We start from the raw sequence: 16,520 nt of genomic DNA, 5'->3' as shown, positions 1-16,520 counted from the left end.
TCACGTAATGCATTGACCACATCACATAATGGATTGACTACATCACATAATGGATTGACGACATCACATAATGAATTGACTACATCACATAATAGATTGACTACATCACATAATAGATTGACGACATCATCATATTACGTTTACCTGGTAACATCATAAATTGGTACGTTTGGCGTTCCATACTTGACCGGACCCAAGGCTGAAATGGCCGGTAGCTCCATGGTGTGATGTACATGTACTGCGTGTTAAAAGCACTGGCAAGATTTTGAACGGAAGAGTGACAATTAGTTCATATCTTGAGGTACGTAGTTATAGATTAGGATTCATTAAGTATATTCCATTAAAAGGATTACCATGCAACTCGATCATTTAAAAATGAAATAAAAATCTTTTGGACATGTCAGACGAGTCAGCAAATTTCGATTATACTCGACAGAGTCAACATCGACAATGCTGGCCAGCTAGGACATTGTACAATGCTGAAACACCAGATAGCATTATTGTTTGGACAGGTATGCGATAATTTTCGCACTAAAAAGCAGTACTAGTGGACATAACTTGTACGCATGGCACAAGACGCACAAACGCCTAACTGGCAAAAACCGTAATGTTCTGGGTCACTGCTTTTGCCACCCCTAAACTGAAAAGTGTCTTTCTGAAATGACATCACAGCAACAGCGCCCTTGGATGTCCGTAAAAACGTGAAATTTTCAACGCTTAAAGAGGTACACTTTTCAGTAAAATCAACCAAAAGGAATTTTGAATAGTTTTCATACTATTTAAGAGTAAGAGAAAGTTGCACAAAATTAGTGTCAAGTGTTCCTAAGAAAAATCTTCATCGCATGGACCCTTCAAGGTTTTCCTTGATTTCCAGAGTGGCTGGAAATCCTGAATAAAATTATGTTAATATCAAATTATGTTAATATTAAATTATAACATCATGTTTAAACGACATTCAACTTAGATCGATTCAACATTCTTGAACCACAGTTTTCCTTGTCGTGAAGGGAAATGCATGTGCAGTTAAACCTGCTGCTGTTATGGGCGACCAGCCTCGAATGATTCCAATTGACTTTTAACAGTCTGTTAGAGTGGGTGTCCATACTTTTGGTGGTTTTTTTTTTGGGGGGGGGGGGCTCTCAATAGTTTCCCTTTGTTTTTATGTTTTTATATTCATCCTTTTATTCATGTCGGGATTAAACAACGGTTTTTTTATCTTTGTATTTTGAAATGTAAACAATTAATGCGGCCTGACGTTGCGAACTGAACAAGTTCTTCGTCTGTGTATTTTTACCCTAATTTGTAATCAGGGGTATAGATGAACACATCACATGATGACAGTTTTTATACTTCATTCCTAGACAGCCCGGCTTACATTTTGTATTGTATCTTTTTAACTTGTACATTACCTTTTTCTTCTTCTTAATGTCTACAGATAACAAAGTATAATAATAATGATAAATAAATAAATAGGTAAATAAATAATTGTCAAATATTGATCACGTGATTAAGTAGGACTTTGGTAATTATAAACGATGGTTCTCGCCCACACTCGCTCTGGCTTGATTGGTAATGTGTATGTAACTGGGATTTCAGTAAAGAAGTAGGCCTACTCCAGTAAAGACATTTCGGTTGAAAGGTCAAATGTCACAAAGGTCAAAGTTAAAGACATCATCAGTGCGTTCGATAACTTCCCCCGCGCTTACTCGTGCAAGCGCGACAGCGTTCGATTTACCTTTCACGTGACTTCTCGCGCTTACTCGAGCCTGGTCCAAGTGACCGACTCGCCGAGCCGGTCACTTGTGTAAGTATCCCATAAGGCCATGCAACGTCCGGCGGGCGCCTCATCAGGCCGTATCCGAAACGGGCTTCAACGGAGCATAGAGCTACAAACCCGATGTAGCTCTATGCACGGAGCTATATACGACTACGAATTATTGTCAGCGTATTAGCTGGGCGTGAAGGCCGTGGACGTGCTCTCGGATGCAGCCTGGGAAAAAATGTTGCAACCTGACGCCACTTGCGCAATTGTGTACAAAGTCTATGGAGATTCAAAAATAATTTCCTAACTAAATTGGAAATATTTCTCAGTCCCAGATTCATGTCTTATCGTCATTTTTGCAATGCATGACCTTTATTGAGATGATATATGAAGAAAAAAGTGGCGTCAGTGGCAACATCCCCCCCCCCGGAAAAGCAAAAAAAGGAAGAAAAAAAAGAGAGAACAAAAAGAAAAGAGGCGAGAAGTCATACTTGTGTAAATTTAATGGGGGGGGGCAAAATGTCCCTACCCCCCCCCCTAAAACTGATAAATCGAGAATATGTTGAGAAAAACAGGATTTCTTCTGGAAAACATGTTTTGCCCCCTCTAGAAAAAAATCCTGGCTACGCCCATGTTTCCAACTCTTGCACGAAACTTTACCCGAAACCGTTCGTTTATTTAGCTCCACTGCGCATGTCTGTCATTACGCGAGGAGCCAGGCGCGAGTAAGCTGGGGGGAGTAATCGAACGCACTGCTAGCCTTAGGTTGGAAAAATGTTCCTGCGTATTTACACCCTTACCAGAGACCTAGAGGTCAACCTCGCTCCCATGGTGTCGAGAAGTACGCTTAGACTACCTGCTCTCTCACAGGTACTGGATCATTGGCATGTTAAAAAATCGTGCACATGCAGATTACATAATAGTCTGGTGCCTGGCCATAGATCATCAGCGTTGGTTTCTGTATGCGGTGTCTGTAGTACAACGGATTCAATTTGATACGGCGTGAGATAAAAAAAAAAACATGGAGATATGAAGATATCCAATATGGAGACTCAAACTGAATATTATTAAAAGCAAAATGGCGAAGGGAGGATTAGAGGAGTATTTGACTTATTAATGAACTTTAAATCACATATGCTGGAAATACAATTACAAAGTACACGATAAAACCCATATTTGCTATTGCGATCAGCATACAGAATCAGCATACAGGAACCACGTATCAATCCAGAGGCTTTTGAAACGAGGCTAGAGGTAGCAACACCTTCCACTGAGCATACATAAACCGAACATTTTCAAATTTTCAACTGTTAAAGATTTTCATTATTTTTCAGATTCAGTATGAATTTTTCAGCGGCCAAAAATTACGAAGGAGACGGTAGATTCTTTCAACATTCAATCATAATGCGCAACCTCGACAAGCTTACTTTTCGACCTGAGGATGACGTTATTGACGTTGGTTGTGGTACGGGCGAAGAGACGAAAGCATTAGCGAGGAAAGTTAACAGCGTAACAGGTATAAAGCGAATAAACCAATTAATTAATAAATCACTTTTACGTATTGTGTCCCGGCCACATAATAAACACGACCGAGGTCAATTCAGCACATCATAGTATGGACTATGGTACATTTTTGTAATGTTACACAACACAAAGTGCGAACCCTTGAAAATATTAGAATTATCCTCCGTGGCGGCCTAGAACTTGATACACTATGGTATCCGAACCAATCAGAGTGCTCACCGGGAATTCGCTAGCGATTCCAAATACTCCCATATGTTGTATACAAAATTGAAAACGTATTCGCCAAGTCGGTAATTGAACATCAATAGTCAGCATCATTTGGTCTGGGAACCAGACTACCGCATTGCATGCAGCGATACATATTTTGCGTGCATGGAACCAGTATTACCGTACACAAAACAATTACCGACTTGGCACCAAGCCTAGAAAGTTACCTTCGTGGAGACACTGGCGATTTTGCCTTCTGGTTATGGTAAGGTTTTTTTGATAGGCATGTGTTCAAATGCTATACGCACCGCTGTGAACATCGTTTCCAAAATTGAAAATAATGCTTCGTACGCCGGAGGTGATCACCAATGGCTTTAAATGGGAACTATACCCAACGGTTAGACTGTTTACCCCCCCCCCTATAAAATATGACTGGTATAAATGGAAACATGGTCTCGTTTGTGGAGCTGAGTTGGGGGGGGGGGCTCAAATTACATGTGGCAGCAAATACTTCCAACATCGCGCGTATTATATAGGGTGACATTAGGTGGACTGCTCAGGAAATGATTTCCCGCGTGCTATTTTGGAGTTTCACTTCGACGACAGATTTGATATTTTTTCAATTATTATTTTTCTAAGTTCACTTTTGAATGAGGCAGCGGACAAAAAAATTCCCAAAATCGAATTATTGGCTGTCAGACAATATTAGAAGGGCGGGTTCATTATTTTGTGCGTAAAATGAAATTCCTTTTCAGAGGGTTGCAGACACCCAAAATAGTTTTTCGTTAAAACAAAACATACATAATTGAAAATTCGTCAGGAGAGCATCTTTAAGTTTTCCAATCTAGAACATGTTATAATCTTAAATGAAACGAGCATCCATATCTAGTTCCCACAGTGTCATTTCTCTTTTTTCAAAAATTAATTCCCAGATATCACAGTTAAAATATCATTCCAAATGATGACCTTCTCCAAAATTCCATTGTGTGAATGCTTTTTAAAATTCATTGACGATCTGTCATCTACTATTGAATATTTTTAACACAGGCATTGACACTTCAGAGGAGATGCTAGCCGTCGCTCATGCCAACAACTCGGCACCCAATATAACTTACAATTGGGGAGACGCACGGACCATTGGAGACAACCCGGACTATCTGGGAAGATTCGACAAGGCTGTCAGCTTCTTCGTTCTTCACTGGTGCCCGGACCACGCTAAAGCACTCAGGAGCATCTTGGCTTGTCTCAAGCCGGGAGGGGAGGGGCTGCTAATCGCGGGTAAACCAACAACGTTTGTAAAGGAGGCACATGATTTTCTAAGCAGTCACGCCAAGTGGGGTAAATACATGCAGGTGAGCCATTTCACTGACATGACATTCCCCTGACGTACGCCTGGTAACCATAATAACAACCTCGTCCCAAGGGTGTCGAGCACTACGTGCCCACCACTACCTGCTCTTTCACCCTGGTGTTGGATCATTTGCATGTGCAAGATTTTTGAACACGTATGCAAATGAGGAATACATGTAGTCTGGCGCATGCATGTACGTTACATTAGCGTTTGTTTTTGTATGCGGTGTCTGAGGTAAAAACAGTATCAAATTGCCCCTGCCAATATGCAGTATCACATTTCATATTACTGTATGAGCAAACTGGAAAGAAAATGAGTATTATTGAGATGGCGTGGACGTTATAATTACAGTGATCGTGAAAACACCTATTGCACGTTGAAAATAACACCACCAACTACACGACATATATCCATTACTAGCAAATTGCGGTATCGAATCAGGATAGGCCTACAGGAAGAAAGTTTCCTATCCAGAGCTTACTATTGGAAACGAGGTTGGAAATAAAGTAAGCACTGGGGACAAGGTTGCCATAATATTCGCTCGGTCCCCCCCCCCCCCCCCCCCGCCCTGCAAACAGGACGCTGGGATACTCTGATGAATTCACGCTCTGATTGGTTGGATTTTGCGTGACCAGTGACCTGCGCGTCATCAAGGTCATGACTCTGCAAGGTTTGAAACGGCCGTTAATACTGATTCATTACTCTTTTATTCCATTTTAGACATGTTTTTTTTTTTCGTTGAAAAGCGTAATAATGTAGGAAATTCTGTAAATTCTGTGTTGTAAATTTACAATTCCCGTCACTCGCTCAGGCTCCGTTTCGAATCACGAACGGTCGGATTGCATTGTGCGACGCTCAAAATTTTGTCCACATGGTCCGCAATGAAACAGAAATCACATCCGGTATGGAATGCGCGCAATTCTATAGGAAGTTTTCGGATAGCATTTGTGCACATTGTCTAACTGCGGTCTTGAACAGCTGCAGCCAGATGCTTAATACATAGGTCAGAGGCCACTTCCTTCACAAGATTCTGTGAAGCTCATCAGAGTATCCCAGCGTCCTGTTTGCAGGGCGGGGGCGGAGGGGGGTACGAGCGAAGCCATAATAGAACATGACGCTCAGCATGCCCTCTTCCGGCCTGGGAGCATACCTGAGGCAAAAAGCCAGGCTGGCTATACGCCAGGCACTACATGTTCCAACTGCTCGGACATTGTTCAGTTACAATCCATTGATTTGAATAACCGCAGTTCCTACTATGTACAGAATCGTATCCCAGAAATAGAAATGACCGCAAAATGTAAATGAAAATCGTATTTAAAACCAAGTTCCCGGTTTTGACAATTTGACATATTTTTCCAGGACTACAAGAGTCCATTCAACTTCTGGAACCAGTCCGTGTCAGAGACTGAAGAGCTGCTTGAGAGTTGTGGTTGGATCAACACGTGGTCTGAGATACAATACTTCCTGCCAGAAACAGAGCTGCGAACAAAAAGTAATTCCTATTAGGAGGAAATTCCTCAACCTCCGTCCCACGTTCCACTTAGTTTCAACCCCGGTCTTCATAGTAGACATTAGGAGAGTAGGTGGTTCCTTTGTTCAGAATGGTTTTTGCAATACGCAATGGGTTTATGTCTTTTGATTTCAATGATCATTATAAGCCTATAGGCCTATAATGTCAGTTAAAGTTCACTGGGAACACATTAATTACCATCCTAGATCCTTACAAACTGTTTTCCCTTTCTCATTTGAACATTGACCTATAGTGAAGGTAACACTATGTAGAAATCTCTTTTGGGAAGATGTGTGGTTCTGAAAAGAACCGGTCGGTTGTAAAACTCGACGTTCTGATCAGTATGCTCTGACAAGAGATCGTTGTCATTCTTAGCGTAATGACTGGATATCGAATGGGTGTTATTTTACTTTGTAGGCCTAACTGTGTGACATCATTTTGTTTTTCCCGATCCGACTTCAATAGGAAGCACTTTGTTCTAGTACATAATAGTACATAACGTCATATTACATGTATATTAAATATTAAATGTGTCTTACGAGGGTTCTCGTCTAACAACAATAACTCTTTTATTAATCCGAAACCAAAAATAACATTTTCTCTGTTTTTTTTTGCTCCTAGTATTTTTGAAGACAATTTGGGCAACATCATCGCAAATACCGGAGTCGGATCAGGAGGCGTATCTAGAGGATTTCTGGCAGTGGGCGTTGTCTCGATACCCGGATGAGTCTCGACCAGGATATGTCTTCTTTCCGATCGATCTGATGGTCATACACGCTTCTAAGCCACTCTAAAGTCGCCGAATGTCTGCGATGCTCTCTGTATTGTTATTGTTGTCTGGGAGTGTCTGTGATGTGTTTATAATATTTGCCATTGCGAAAGAAACAATGTCAAACAAAAGGTGTACACTACACTACACTTTATCTCAAACAGGGCTACAGCAAATGTATTCTTGATGAACAAGGATAATAACATTATTGTTCACATATATATACATGTATTGCCAATTTGAATATACAACATTATGTATCGTTCTTTATGCAGCATCGAAATAAATGTATGTATCAATCAACATGGTGCTTTAATGGAATGCCAGACTTAGAATGTGTAACCAATGATAGATTTATAGGAAAGGTATGAAAGATACGCCTTTCCACTTTAAAACAAGACAAGGAACGTCTACATCTGATAATGTTTGACAGAGATATGGGTAATTATCCAATAGAGGTCAAATTGACCTTGGGACCACGTTTTCGTTTCGTTTCGTTTTTTTTTTGTTATTTAATATGTTTTGTTATTTTATTTTATTGATTTAATTTTTTTTTTATTTTTTTATTTTTTATTGTCTACTTATTTATTTATTGATTTGTTCGATAGTTTGTTTGTTTACTTCTTTATTGGTTCTTTTTTGTTTTCCTTTATGTTCATGTATGTTGTTTTGGATCATATTTGTTTGTAAGATTTGTCCTGGTCGAATAAATAATAATAATAATAATAATTTCAATTTAAGGCATTGAGACAAAGGTAGCCTTATTTCCTCTGTGTGGATATTTGCCTGGCCCGGGCCTACAAAAATGTGTTTAGCGACATAAGCACAATTCTAAAAAAAAATCTTGCTATCAGTTTGTAAACATGTTTAGCGCCCCCATTGAAAGTATGGTATGAGCCCCCCCCCCCCCCTCCCCCATTGATTTTACGGAACCAAGTGTCTGCATTTCAGCATTGATTTGTTGATGACTTTGGTCTGACCAGAGACCGAATGTTTTTTTTTTTGGCCTTCTTGAACATCTTTTTTTAAGGGCACTCTCTGTCCATGAAAGTTCCATTGTCTGGTTCCCATTGTACAGCTGCAAACGCAAAATGACGTCGAAGGAGGATATTTCCACCGCGAAATCATTACAGCTTTTACGGGATCAAAGACAGCCCGTTTACTAAAATAATAATAAAACGGCACACCGTTTAAAGTGAATGGCGCCCCCAATTGCCAATCAGTATACTTGTCTCTGTGGTTCTCCTTTCGTGGGAGGGGTAGGGTCTCAAGAAATCATCCTACATGCGTGTAGTTTTTAATACAGGGAAAATCTCCGAATTTATTAGAGTATGTTTTGGTAAAAAACGTCAGTGACGTCGAAGCAACACCCAAATGGATTTTGAGTGCTCGCTACGCGCGCGTATTTTACGGAACCGAGTGATTTTCGTTTTCACGAAGTAAGCCGGGAACAAGCGAAGAGGTAATTTTGCAATATTTTTAGTTCTATTTCTTTAAAATTTTGTTTTCTTTCTCAGGAACAAACTTGGAAGCTTTGTTATTTTTCTTTTTTCGCTGTAATGCATGTAAGCAACAAAAGTCCAAAATTCTTGTCTAAATTTACCTTTTACTTATGATTGTTGTTTAATTACTATATCACTATTGAAAAATGGAACTCATTGATTTGATTGTCTTTCTTTGTTAAATCTCTTTTCTCGAAAGGTCCTGCTTAATTCAGCGAACTTATAACTGCTCGATTTACATGATCTCGTCCAATTACAATTGTAGTTTGTGCCAATGACCTTATTTCTCTACGAATTCTGGATTCGGAACCCACCCCCACCCCCCAAAAATGGCAATTAAATGATTGAACTGAAGTCCATGCATGTAGGCCCTATGTACAAGGACCCCCGGAATATACGAATAATTTACTGAGCTGCAATAGGCCTACTGGGCAAACGTTTGTATATCCCCTCAATGGTTTAGGCGATTGGTGGATAATAATGAATGTAGAAAAAGAAAATCCAAATTCTTATTTAAAAAACAATAAAATAGTTATAACCTATAGTTTTACTGTTTTACACGGTAACTTCTCGGCAAGGTAAAATCCTAATTCAGTAATATATCAACAGGACTAAAGCCATTTGTTGTGATCAGTCGTGTTTCCCGACGTTTCCTGCGCGATGTGAAAGGATGTGCTGACGGGCAACAGACGCTGAGCATGTCAACGTTCAAAAGGATAGTTCACGCGTAAATGCGTTACGAACAAAAACAGTCAAGAAAAGGCGAGTAAAACCAGTTTCCACTCCCCAGGGTAAAATTAGATTCTTCGGTATGTTATCCAGTGATTTTTTCTTCGTGTGATAGTGTTAAAGTGATATTGCAATTGATTCCTGGTCAGGGCCTGTTTTGTCTTAAATTGACCGTAGGCCTATATCATGGCGATTATTAGCAGTAGGCCTTGGCAGGATAGTAGAGCGTATACCGCAAACATAGCTATCTCATTCTAAACGAATGCCATGGCATGGGGGTAGTACACACTTGCAACAGGGCAACTTTACGGGTGAGTAACTATAACAGCATTTCCCGTCTAAAATGGCACATGGCTGCCACTTGCCAACATAACTTGCGGCCTGGATGATGTTGATGATGCTCAAACTGAAGTCTAGCTGGAAGTTCGCCACAGATCGTAGCCCCGTATAACAAAAAATGTGACTCATCACCGCTGACACAGCAATCATACGCAAAAACAAAATCCTGAAAATGTGTATTTCCTGATGTTAAAATCTGGACTGTTTTTTTCCCACCTGATATTCACTATATCTCTAGATATCCTGTATAAATTTTCAGAATTTGCACTGAGACTGTGTCACAATGACTGCAGCCTCGAGGTCGATCACTGGCCGGGCCGTATGCATGCACCTATGAGAAGTACACGTGTAGCTTCCATGGCGAAAATCGATTGCAAGTCGAGGTTTCATATTCAGGAAACCCGCATTCCATAAATTGATGCGAGAAAGATACATGTACACTGTACACTGTACGTTTCCGGTGAATGTACATGAACATGCATGTACATGTACATGGTGTAGACCTAACAGTAAATTACAATTGCATTACGAATGCGCTACAGTGACACTTGACCTCCGCATTGGCTGGCGGTGGCACTGGGTAAATAAATCTATAGGGTGCGGGTGACGTGAATGGTACAGTACAGGGTGAGTAAAAAAAAAAACGAAACCCAAATGTTGAGACAATTGTTTTAGGGAATTTCTGCATGTACCATTTTCAAACTCTAGGATATGAAAGCCCAATTCATAAGCTTTCTTTTAGTACAAATCATTCAAACTACTCATGTACCTTTTGAGTTACGGGATTTTAAACACAACCACCGTTTTAAAGTTCTGTCCACGGATCGTAAAAAAGTTCAGTGTTCTTTCAGCAAAACGCCGAAAGAGCGCGAACTTTTTTGATGATCTGTGGACCGTAACCTTAAAACGGTGGTTGTGTTTAAAATTCTGTAACTTGAAAAGTACATGAGTGATTTGAATGATTCTTGTACTAAAAAAAAAGCTCATGAATTGGGAGTTCATATCCCAGATTTTGAAAGTGATACATGCAGAACTTCAATAAAACAATAGTCCCGACATTTGGGTGGTTTTTTTTACTCACCCTGTATTATAACGATTTTCGATGCATAACGTGAACAGCTGGTCCTGGTAGGCATTAAATTATGAGAAAGTACGTTGATTTCGTGACGATTTATTAAAAGCAATTCATAAATATCTAAGACAGTTTACCCACTCCCTATTGAACAGCCTTCGACCGGCTGGCTGGTCTTATATACCTTTGCAGTGTCCCATGTATATGAATTAAATCCGGTGTCTTTGACTGTTTTATTGGTTGAAATTCACAATCCCCACTTAGGCTGGCATGCGCAATACTAGTGCCAGTGAGTCAGTATTTTAAAGTCCTAAATTCACAATAGACCGCTTGCAGACGCGATCGATAATTGACGCGCGAAGGTGCGCGACGCCATGTTGTGGGACAAAATGTGCATGGATAGATATACGCTTGTCCCACAACATGGCGTCGCGCGCCTTCGCGCGTCAGTTATCGAATGCATCTGCAAGCAGTCTATAAACCGTCACAGCTGCATTGTGCGCCACTCGCGCACTACGCGCGACGCGCGCGCCAATCTCCATAAAGAGTTGTTTACGACCCTCGCAAAACTGGACATACCATATTATAGCTAGAGGGGTGTATCGAAAAAAACGAGATAAAATTGTTGAACAAAATCATAGGAAAGTTATAATTTTTTGGCTAAGTTTGACTTTTGGACCGAAAAGTTTCAATTGTTTTGACCGAAAATTTATTAATGGAAATAGAAATGTGCTTGGCCGGTATTAAACACTTTGTTTTAAGACTGGTTGAATCTGGAATGCTGATAATTACCCTCACCTTTGGCTCGGGCAAATATCAGCATCCAACCGGTCTTAAACAGAGTGTTTAAAACCGGCCAAACACATGATTTATTCCCTTATTAAATCATTTTTAGCTTTCATAATTTTCAGAGACAAACAGCCAAATACACTGAACAAAATAATCTGCGGCCCTGTTCCATAATGTTTTGTCCCAGCAAAGCCGAGGCTTACTCTGCGCAGTTTCAGGATGTTCAGTCAAGGATTACAACTTCCACAGAGTGTATTGTAACTCGCATAATTCTTTTTTTTTCAATTGGAAAGGTTTCAATATTTTCAGTTTCAGTATGAACTTTTCAGCGAGCAAAGATTACCAGAGTGACGGTAGATACTATCAGCATGCAGTCATAGTGCGCAACCTCGACAAGCTTACTTTTCGACCCGAGGATGTCATTATAGACGTTGGTTGTGGTACGGGCGAAGAGACGAAAGCATTAGCGAGAAAAGTTCACAGCGTAACAGGTAAATTTGGGCAAGTAAAATCAACAGGCAATAAACAAGTGCCCTTTAACAAGTGCCCTTTTTGTGCAGTTATGGGTGCCTATTTTTTAATTTCGCACATGCATCTCCCTGAAAAGCACCATTGTCCGTTAATGTGCATAATCGTCGGTTTTGAACAACACCCCATCCAGCCCCAAAACCCCTATTCAATTTTACGGAAGGCCAAGTGATATCAGCATGGATGGGCAAATGCCCTTTTCAAGAAATTTTACCCCCCCCCCCCCAATAAAAATGACCTTGCTACACCCTGCAGTGTGGCGAAGGGAAAACATTTTTTTTTTCATGTACGGTAATTATCGGAGGCGACGGATGGGATCCGTTCCTAGACGTACCGCGTCCGCATCCTGTGTGGCCAGCGCTTCACGCTGTGATCTCTGCAACGGTTAAAAAAGTACCCGGTGATAAGGTGATCCGGTGATCGGTGATGTGGCAGAATCGGAAAGGACATGTTTTTTCTGTTTTATTCAAAGATACAATCAACAATTAAATAACAATAATCTATGTACATGTACAGTTAGGCCTAATCGTCTGCTCTATAGGTACTACTGAATTACACAAAACAACAATTCTAACAAAACAGTTTACTCGACATGACGCAGCTGGAGTTCCTGCTCAAAAGGATGATAAGGTTGGAATACTGGCCAAATTTAAAACGACTCACTGTTTGTTTACCCATATTAATTAGAGTATTCAGAAACCGATAACTATTGTATGTTTCCCCTACCCGAAAAGAATATTTTCCACGGACAGACTGAATGATTTGCCATACTTAGATGCAGCAATCTTTTCGATTTCGTTCCAAAGGGGTTTTACACATTTTACACAGAAAAAGTGTTCAGTGTAATCAATACAAAGACCATGTGCATGCAGCGGGATTAATAAGGTTCCAGATACCTTGATCATGCTGCCACCATTTCAGTCATGTTTCTGTATCTTATAACAGTAGGCCTACTGAATGATAATGTGCTTTGTGTGCGTGCAAAAAGGAACCAGACTATTTTTGCTTGTCGGCCACTTCGCCCATGCCACTTCGCCCCTAACTACTTCGCCCCATTCCCACTTCGCCCCATGCCACTTCGCCCCTAACTACTTCGCCCCATTCCCACTTCGCCCTATGCCACTTCGCCCCATTCCCACTTCGCCCCATTCCCACCCCATCCCCACTTCGCCCCATCCCCCCTTCGCCCCATCCCCACTTCGCTCACGTCTAAATTGTAGGTCAGGCAGCCTCCGTTGCTAAAATAAACATGACGACATTGATGGCCCTTTTCCAAAGCTTGGCTTCGTTTCCGATTTCGCTTTGTCACTTAAAGCTATTAATGTTCTGATCAAATTTTTAAATAAATCACTTGTTTCGTAATATCATACAGTTATGATACAATGCGCCCTGAAAATGGGCACATTGTGCGTAGTCCGCATAATGGCCGGCCGGTTTTGCAGAGCGCCCCCTATTTCAATGGAAAATGGTACCACCCCCCCCCCCACCCGCCCCACCAGCCCCACCCGCCCCACCAGCCCCACCCCACTCACCCCACTCACCCCACTCACCCCACTGTTACATTTTACGGAGGCAAAGTGTCCGGTGAAAACGTGTCGACATTATCACGGCTGTGCAAGTGCCCCTTTGGTGATTGCCACCCCCCCCCCCCCCCCCCACACACACCCCACCCCCACCTCAGTTTGAAAACCGTTCCGCCGTTGTGATAATAATCTATAGGCTTGCGTAGTCTTGTTTCTCGATGACCACATTAATGTGATAGGCCTATATTTCTTGTCCAATATAGCCATTGACTCGTCAGAGGAGATGTTAGCCATCGCTTGTGCAAACAGCCAAGCCCCTAATTTAAGTTACACTTTGGGAGACGCGCAGACCATCGGAGACAACCCGGACTATCAGGGAAGATTCGACAAGGCTGTTAGCTTCTTCGTTCTTCACTGGTGCCCGGACCAAGCTAAGGCACTCAGGAGCATCTTGGCTTGTCTCAAGCCGGGAGGGGAGGGGCTGTTCATCATAGTTAACCAAACACCGTTCGTAAACGATGCAGACACGTTCGTAAAAAGTCACGCCAGGTGGGGTGATTACGCGAAGGTAATTGACAGACTGCTGGACAGTTGTCTTTTTGTGTGAGATTTTAGCCACAAAAAGGTATGTTCTGAGCCAATATGGTTCATCAGGCCGGCATTTATCTCTGGTTTCCGTGGCATAAAACGACTGGGAATGCAGCAGATAATGGGGATGCCAGTCCATCGCCGGTTTCTCCCCAGCTAGTTCCAGTACCCATTTATACTCCTGGTGGAGAGAGGTAGGTCTTTGAAAACGAAAATTCCACAACTGTTCATAGTAAAGTTAAAGAGATACAGTCCACAAAGTTGTAGTCTTAAAAGTTTTCATGCACCTTTTTTTCAAAATACTCAATCTTAATTGTAAATTCGCATCTTCATCAGGTACTAAATGATAATTGACATCAATGGGTGCTCATGATTAAAAGGAAAACTCCGATAAGTTGTCTCTCGCTCCTTGATGATGAGAACATGTGTTGGGATCGAATCCCCTCACACACAAAAAGGACGGCAAATATGAATATAATTATCTCCCAACAGCTGTATGGAATTGAATTTTTCATATTTTTGTGATTTTTCTTTTCCCCCCCAGGACTTCAAGACTTCTTATTGCTTCTGGAATCGGTCTGTTGCAGAGACACAGGAGTTTTTTGCGACGTGCGGTTGGACAAACGCAAGTTGCGAGATACAGCACCACTTACCAGAAACAGAACTGCGAACGAAACGTAAGCAGCGAACTGGGCCCAATTTCATGGCTCTGTATGCTAACTACAGAAAATCTGCGCTTGTGAACCGATCATCATCTGTATAGCGCAGACATTAATTACTAATTACTGTAGGGATAATACGCATTCGTGCTAACTTGTGGAATTTGGTAGCTGCTAGCACCTTTGACTTTCAGGTCTCACTACTGTGTTCAAATCCCACCGTGAATGGATACAAGCCTTCTAGACTGACCTTACAATATTCCCCGAAGTCTATAAAAAATTGTTCCGTTTCATCTTAAGTGGGGTCAGGGAACCAGACTACAAGAACATGGTTGGTTTTCTTGGATTTTCCAGCATCTCCGAATCCAAAACGTGAAGCAAGTCAGTTCAACAATATTTTCTATAACATACTAATTCTCCAAATCCATTTATTTCTGAAAATTGCAGCAAAAGCAAATGTTGAACATTCCCTTTAAACGTCTCCAGTCACATGTGTGACCCGGGACGTGGATTTTTTTTTTTCACCCAACCCTTTAAAAGTTGGGTCAAAAGTATAATCCGGATCAACTAACTATAACTGAGCGCATAATCAGAATGTATCTGTTTTCTTCTTTAGTGTCCATGAAGACTGTATTGGGGATCTCGGAGCGGATACCGGAGTCAGAGGTGGATGCTTATTTAGAAGATCTCTGGCAGTGGACTCTGTCCCGATACCCGGATGAGACTGGACCAGGTTATGTCTTCCTTCCGATAGAGCTGATGGTGGCACACGCTTGTAAGCCGCTCTAAGGTCTGCGATTGTCTGCAACGTGTCTCTGCTGGGGAATGTCTGCGATTTGATTTGATTTGATTTGATTTTATACTTTTTCTTTTTTCATTCACGGTCTACACGTTGTACGGATTAGGTGAAGGTGAATATAACAAATGGAATTTGGGTAAAACTGTTCTAGTCAAAAAATTAAATTTCATTGCAATGCAAATATTTTTACAGAGTGGTTAATGGTTTTCCCCGCGTTGGGAATATATATTTTAATATTTGGTTTTGGCCTTCACTGACGTAACTTTTTTACTAAGGGCCCATGTAGGCCTACACTTAGTTGAATGTTGACAACAAACAGGGTGACCGTAGGGTCAGAGCCAAATTCTGCTAAATGCACATCAAAAATCTGTCAAATTTCCCAGAATTACTCGAAATACACTATAAACACTTAAAATCACATGCAGAATGGTAGTATTGCCTTAATTAAGATTCAAGTCACATAAAGATGATGTGAAATTATTGGTAAATTTCGGGCAAAACGCGGATCCGGCCACGACGAAGTCCGTTTTCCAGTGAACCTGTCCCATTATGCAAGGGGTTGTTTGAAAGGATTGAAGCATTTTTAAAACAAACACTGTTTTTCTGTCAAATAACAGTTTTTGCAGAATTCTGCCAGAAATTTGCCCCAAAAATTCCTTTCTGTCGGGTTTTCTATCAAACTCGTTTTTTTTAAACAAAAATTCTGTCTAAGTTAGCCGAAAATCGGCTAAACAGTCACCCTGACAACAAAGCGTATCGTTACCACCAATGCTTTGGTCTGTGTTGTTGATATAGAGAATTACATTTATATACATTTGCTTGCCATTTTGTTCTAACAAAATTTTTGTTATGTTTTTATTTTTGTTCAT

General features: G+C 41.0%; 2 protein-coding genes across 4 annotated transcripts; both read left to right on the top strand.

Annotated features, from left to right (window-relative positions):
- Positions 1–98: 98 nt before the first annotated feature.
- LOC119740856 (juvenile hormone acid O-methyltransferase-like) lies at positions 99–7,439 on the top strand. Its single transcript, XM_038216307.1, has 5 exons — positions 99–301; positions 3,097–3,278; positions 4,541–4,845; positions 6,204–6,336; positions 6,976–7,439. Exons 2-5 carry the CDS (start codon positions 3,104–3,106, stop codon positions 7,146–7,148), a joined length of 786 nt encoding a protein of 261 aa, XP_038072235.1. The 5' UTR covers positions 99–301; positions 3,097–3,103; the 3' UTR covers positions 7,149–7,439.
- Positions 7,440–9,313: 1,874 nt separating this feature from the next.
- LOC119740857 (juvenile hormone acid O-methyltransferase-like) lies at positions 9,314–16,090 on the top strand. 3 transcript variants are annotated; one of them, XM_038216310.1, is made up of 5 exons: positions 9,314–9,416; positions 11,864–12,045; positions 13,869–14,173; positions 14,738–14,870; positions 15,469–16,090. In XM_038216310.1, the coding sequence occupies exons 2-5, from the start codon at positions 11,871–11,873 to the stop codon at positions 15,639–15,641; spliced, it is 786 nt and encodes a 261-aa protein (XP_038072238.1). In that variant the 5' UTR covers positions 9,314–9,416; positions 11,864–11,870; the 3' UTR covers positions 15,642–16,090. The 3 variants fall into 3 exon arrangements, with proteins under 3 accessions (XP_038072238.1, XP_038072236.1, XP_038072237.1); XM_038216308.1 differs by lacking the exon at positions 9,314–9,416 and adding an exon at positions 9,587–9,665; XM_038216309.1 differs by lacking the exon at positions 9,314–9,416 and adding an exon at positions 10,223–10,320.
- The last annotated feature ends 430 nt before the right edge of the window (positions 16,091–16,520 follow it).

Source organism: Patiria miniata, unplaced genomic scaffold (assembly GCF_015706575.1).
Source record: "Patiria miniata isolate m_02_andy unplaced genomic scaffold, ASM1570657v1 HiC_scaffold_5, whole genome shotgun sequence".
Classification (NCBI taxonomy): Eukaryota; Metazoa; Echinodermata; class Asteroidea; order Valvatida; family Asterinidae; genus Patiria; species Patiria miniata.
This window is presented reverse-complemented; position numbering and strand designations above follow the sequence as displayed.

Coding starts and splice junctions, on each gene's coding strand:
- LOC119740856 (XM_038216307.1), top strand. CDS start 3,104: ATGAATTTTTCAGCGGCCAAAAATTACGAAGGAGACGGTAGATTCTTT. Junction 4,846..6,203: donor AGTGGGGTAAATACATGCAG/GTGAGCCATTTC, acceptor ATATTTTTCCAG/GACTACAAGAGTCCATTCAA. Junction 6,337..6,975: donor AACAGAGCTGCGAACAAAAA/GTAATTCCTATT, acceptor TTTTGCTCCTAG/TATTTTTGAAGACAATTTGG.
- LOC119740857 (XM_038216310.1), top strand. CDS start 11,871: ATGAACTTTTCAGCGAGCAAAGATTACCAGAGTGACGGTAGATACTAT. Junction 14,174..14,737: donor GGTGGGGTGATTACGCGAAG/GTAATTGACAGA, acceptor TTTCCCCCCCAG/GACTTCAAGACTTCTTATTG. Junction 14,871..15,468: donor AACAGAACTGCGAACGAAAC/GTAAGCAGCGAA, acceptor TTTCTTCTTTAG/TGTCCATGAAGACTGTATTG.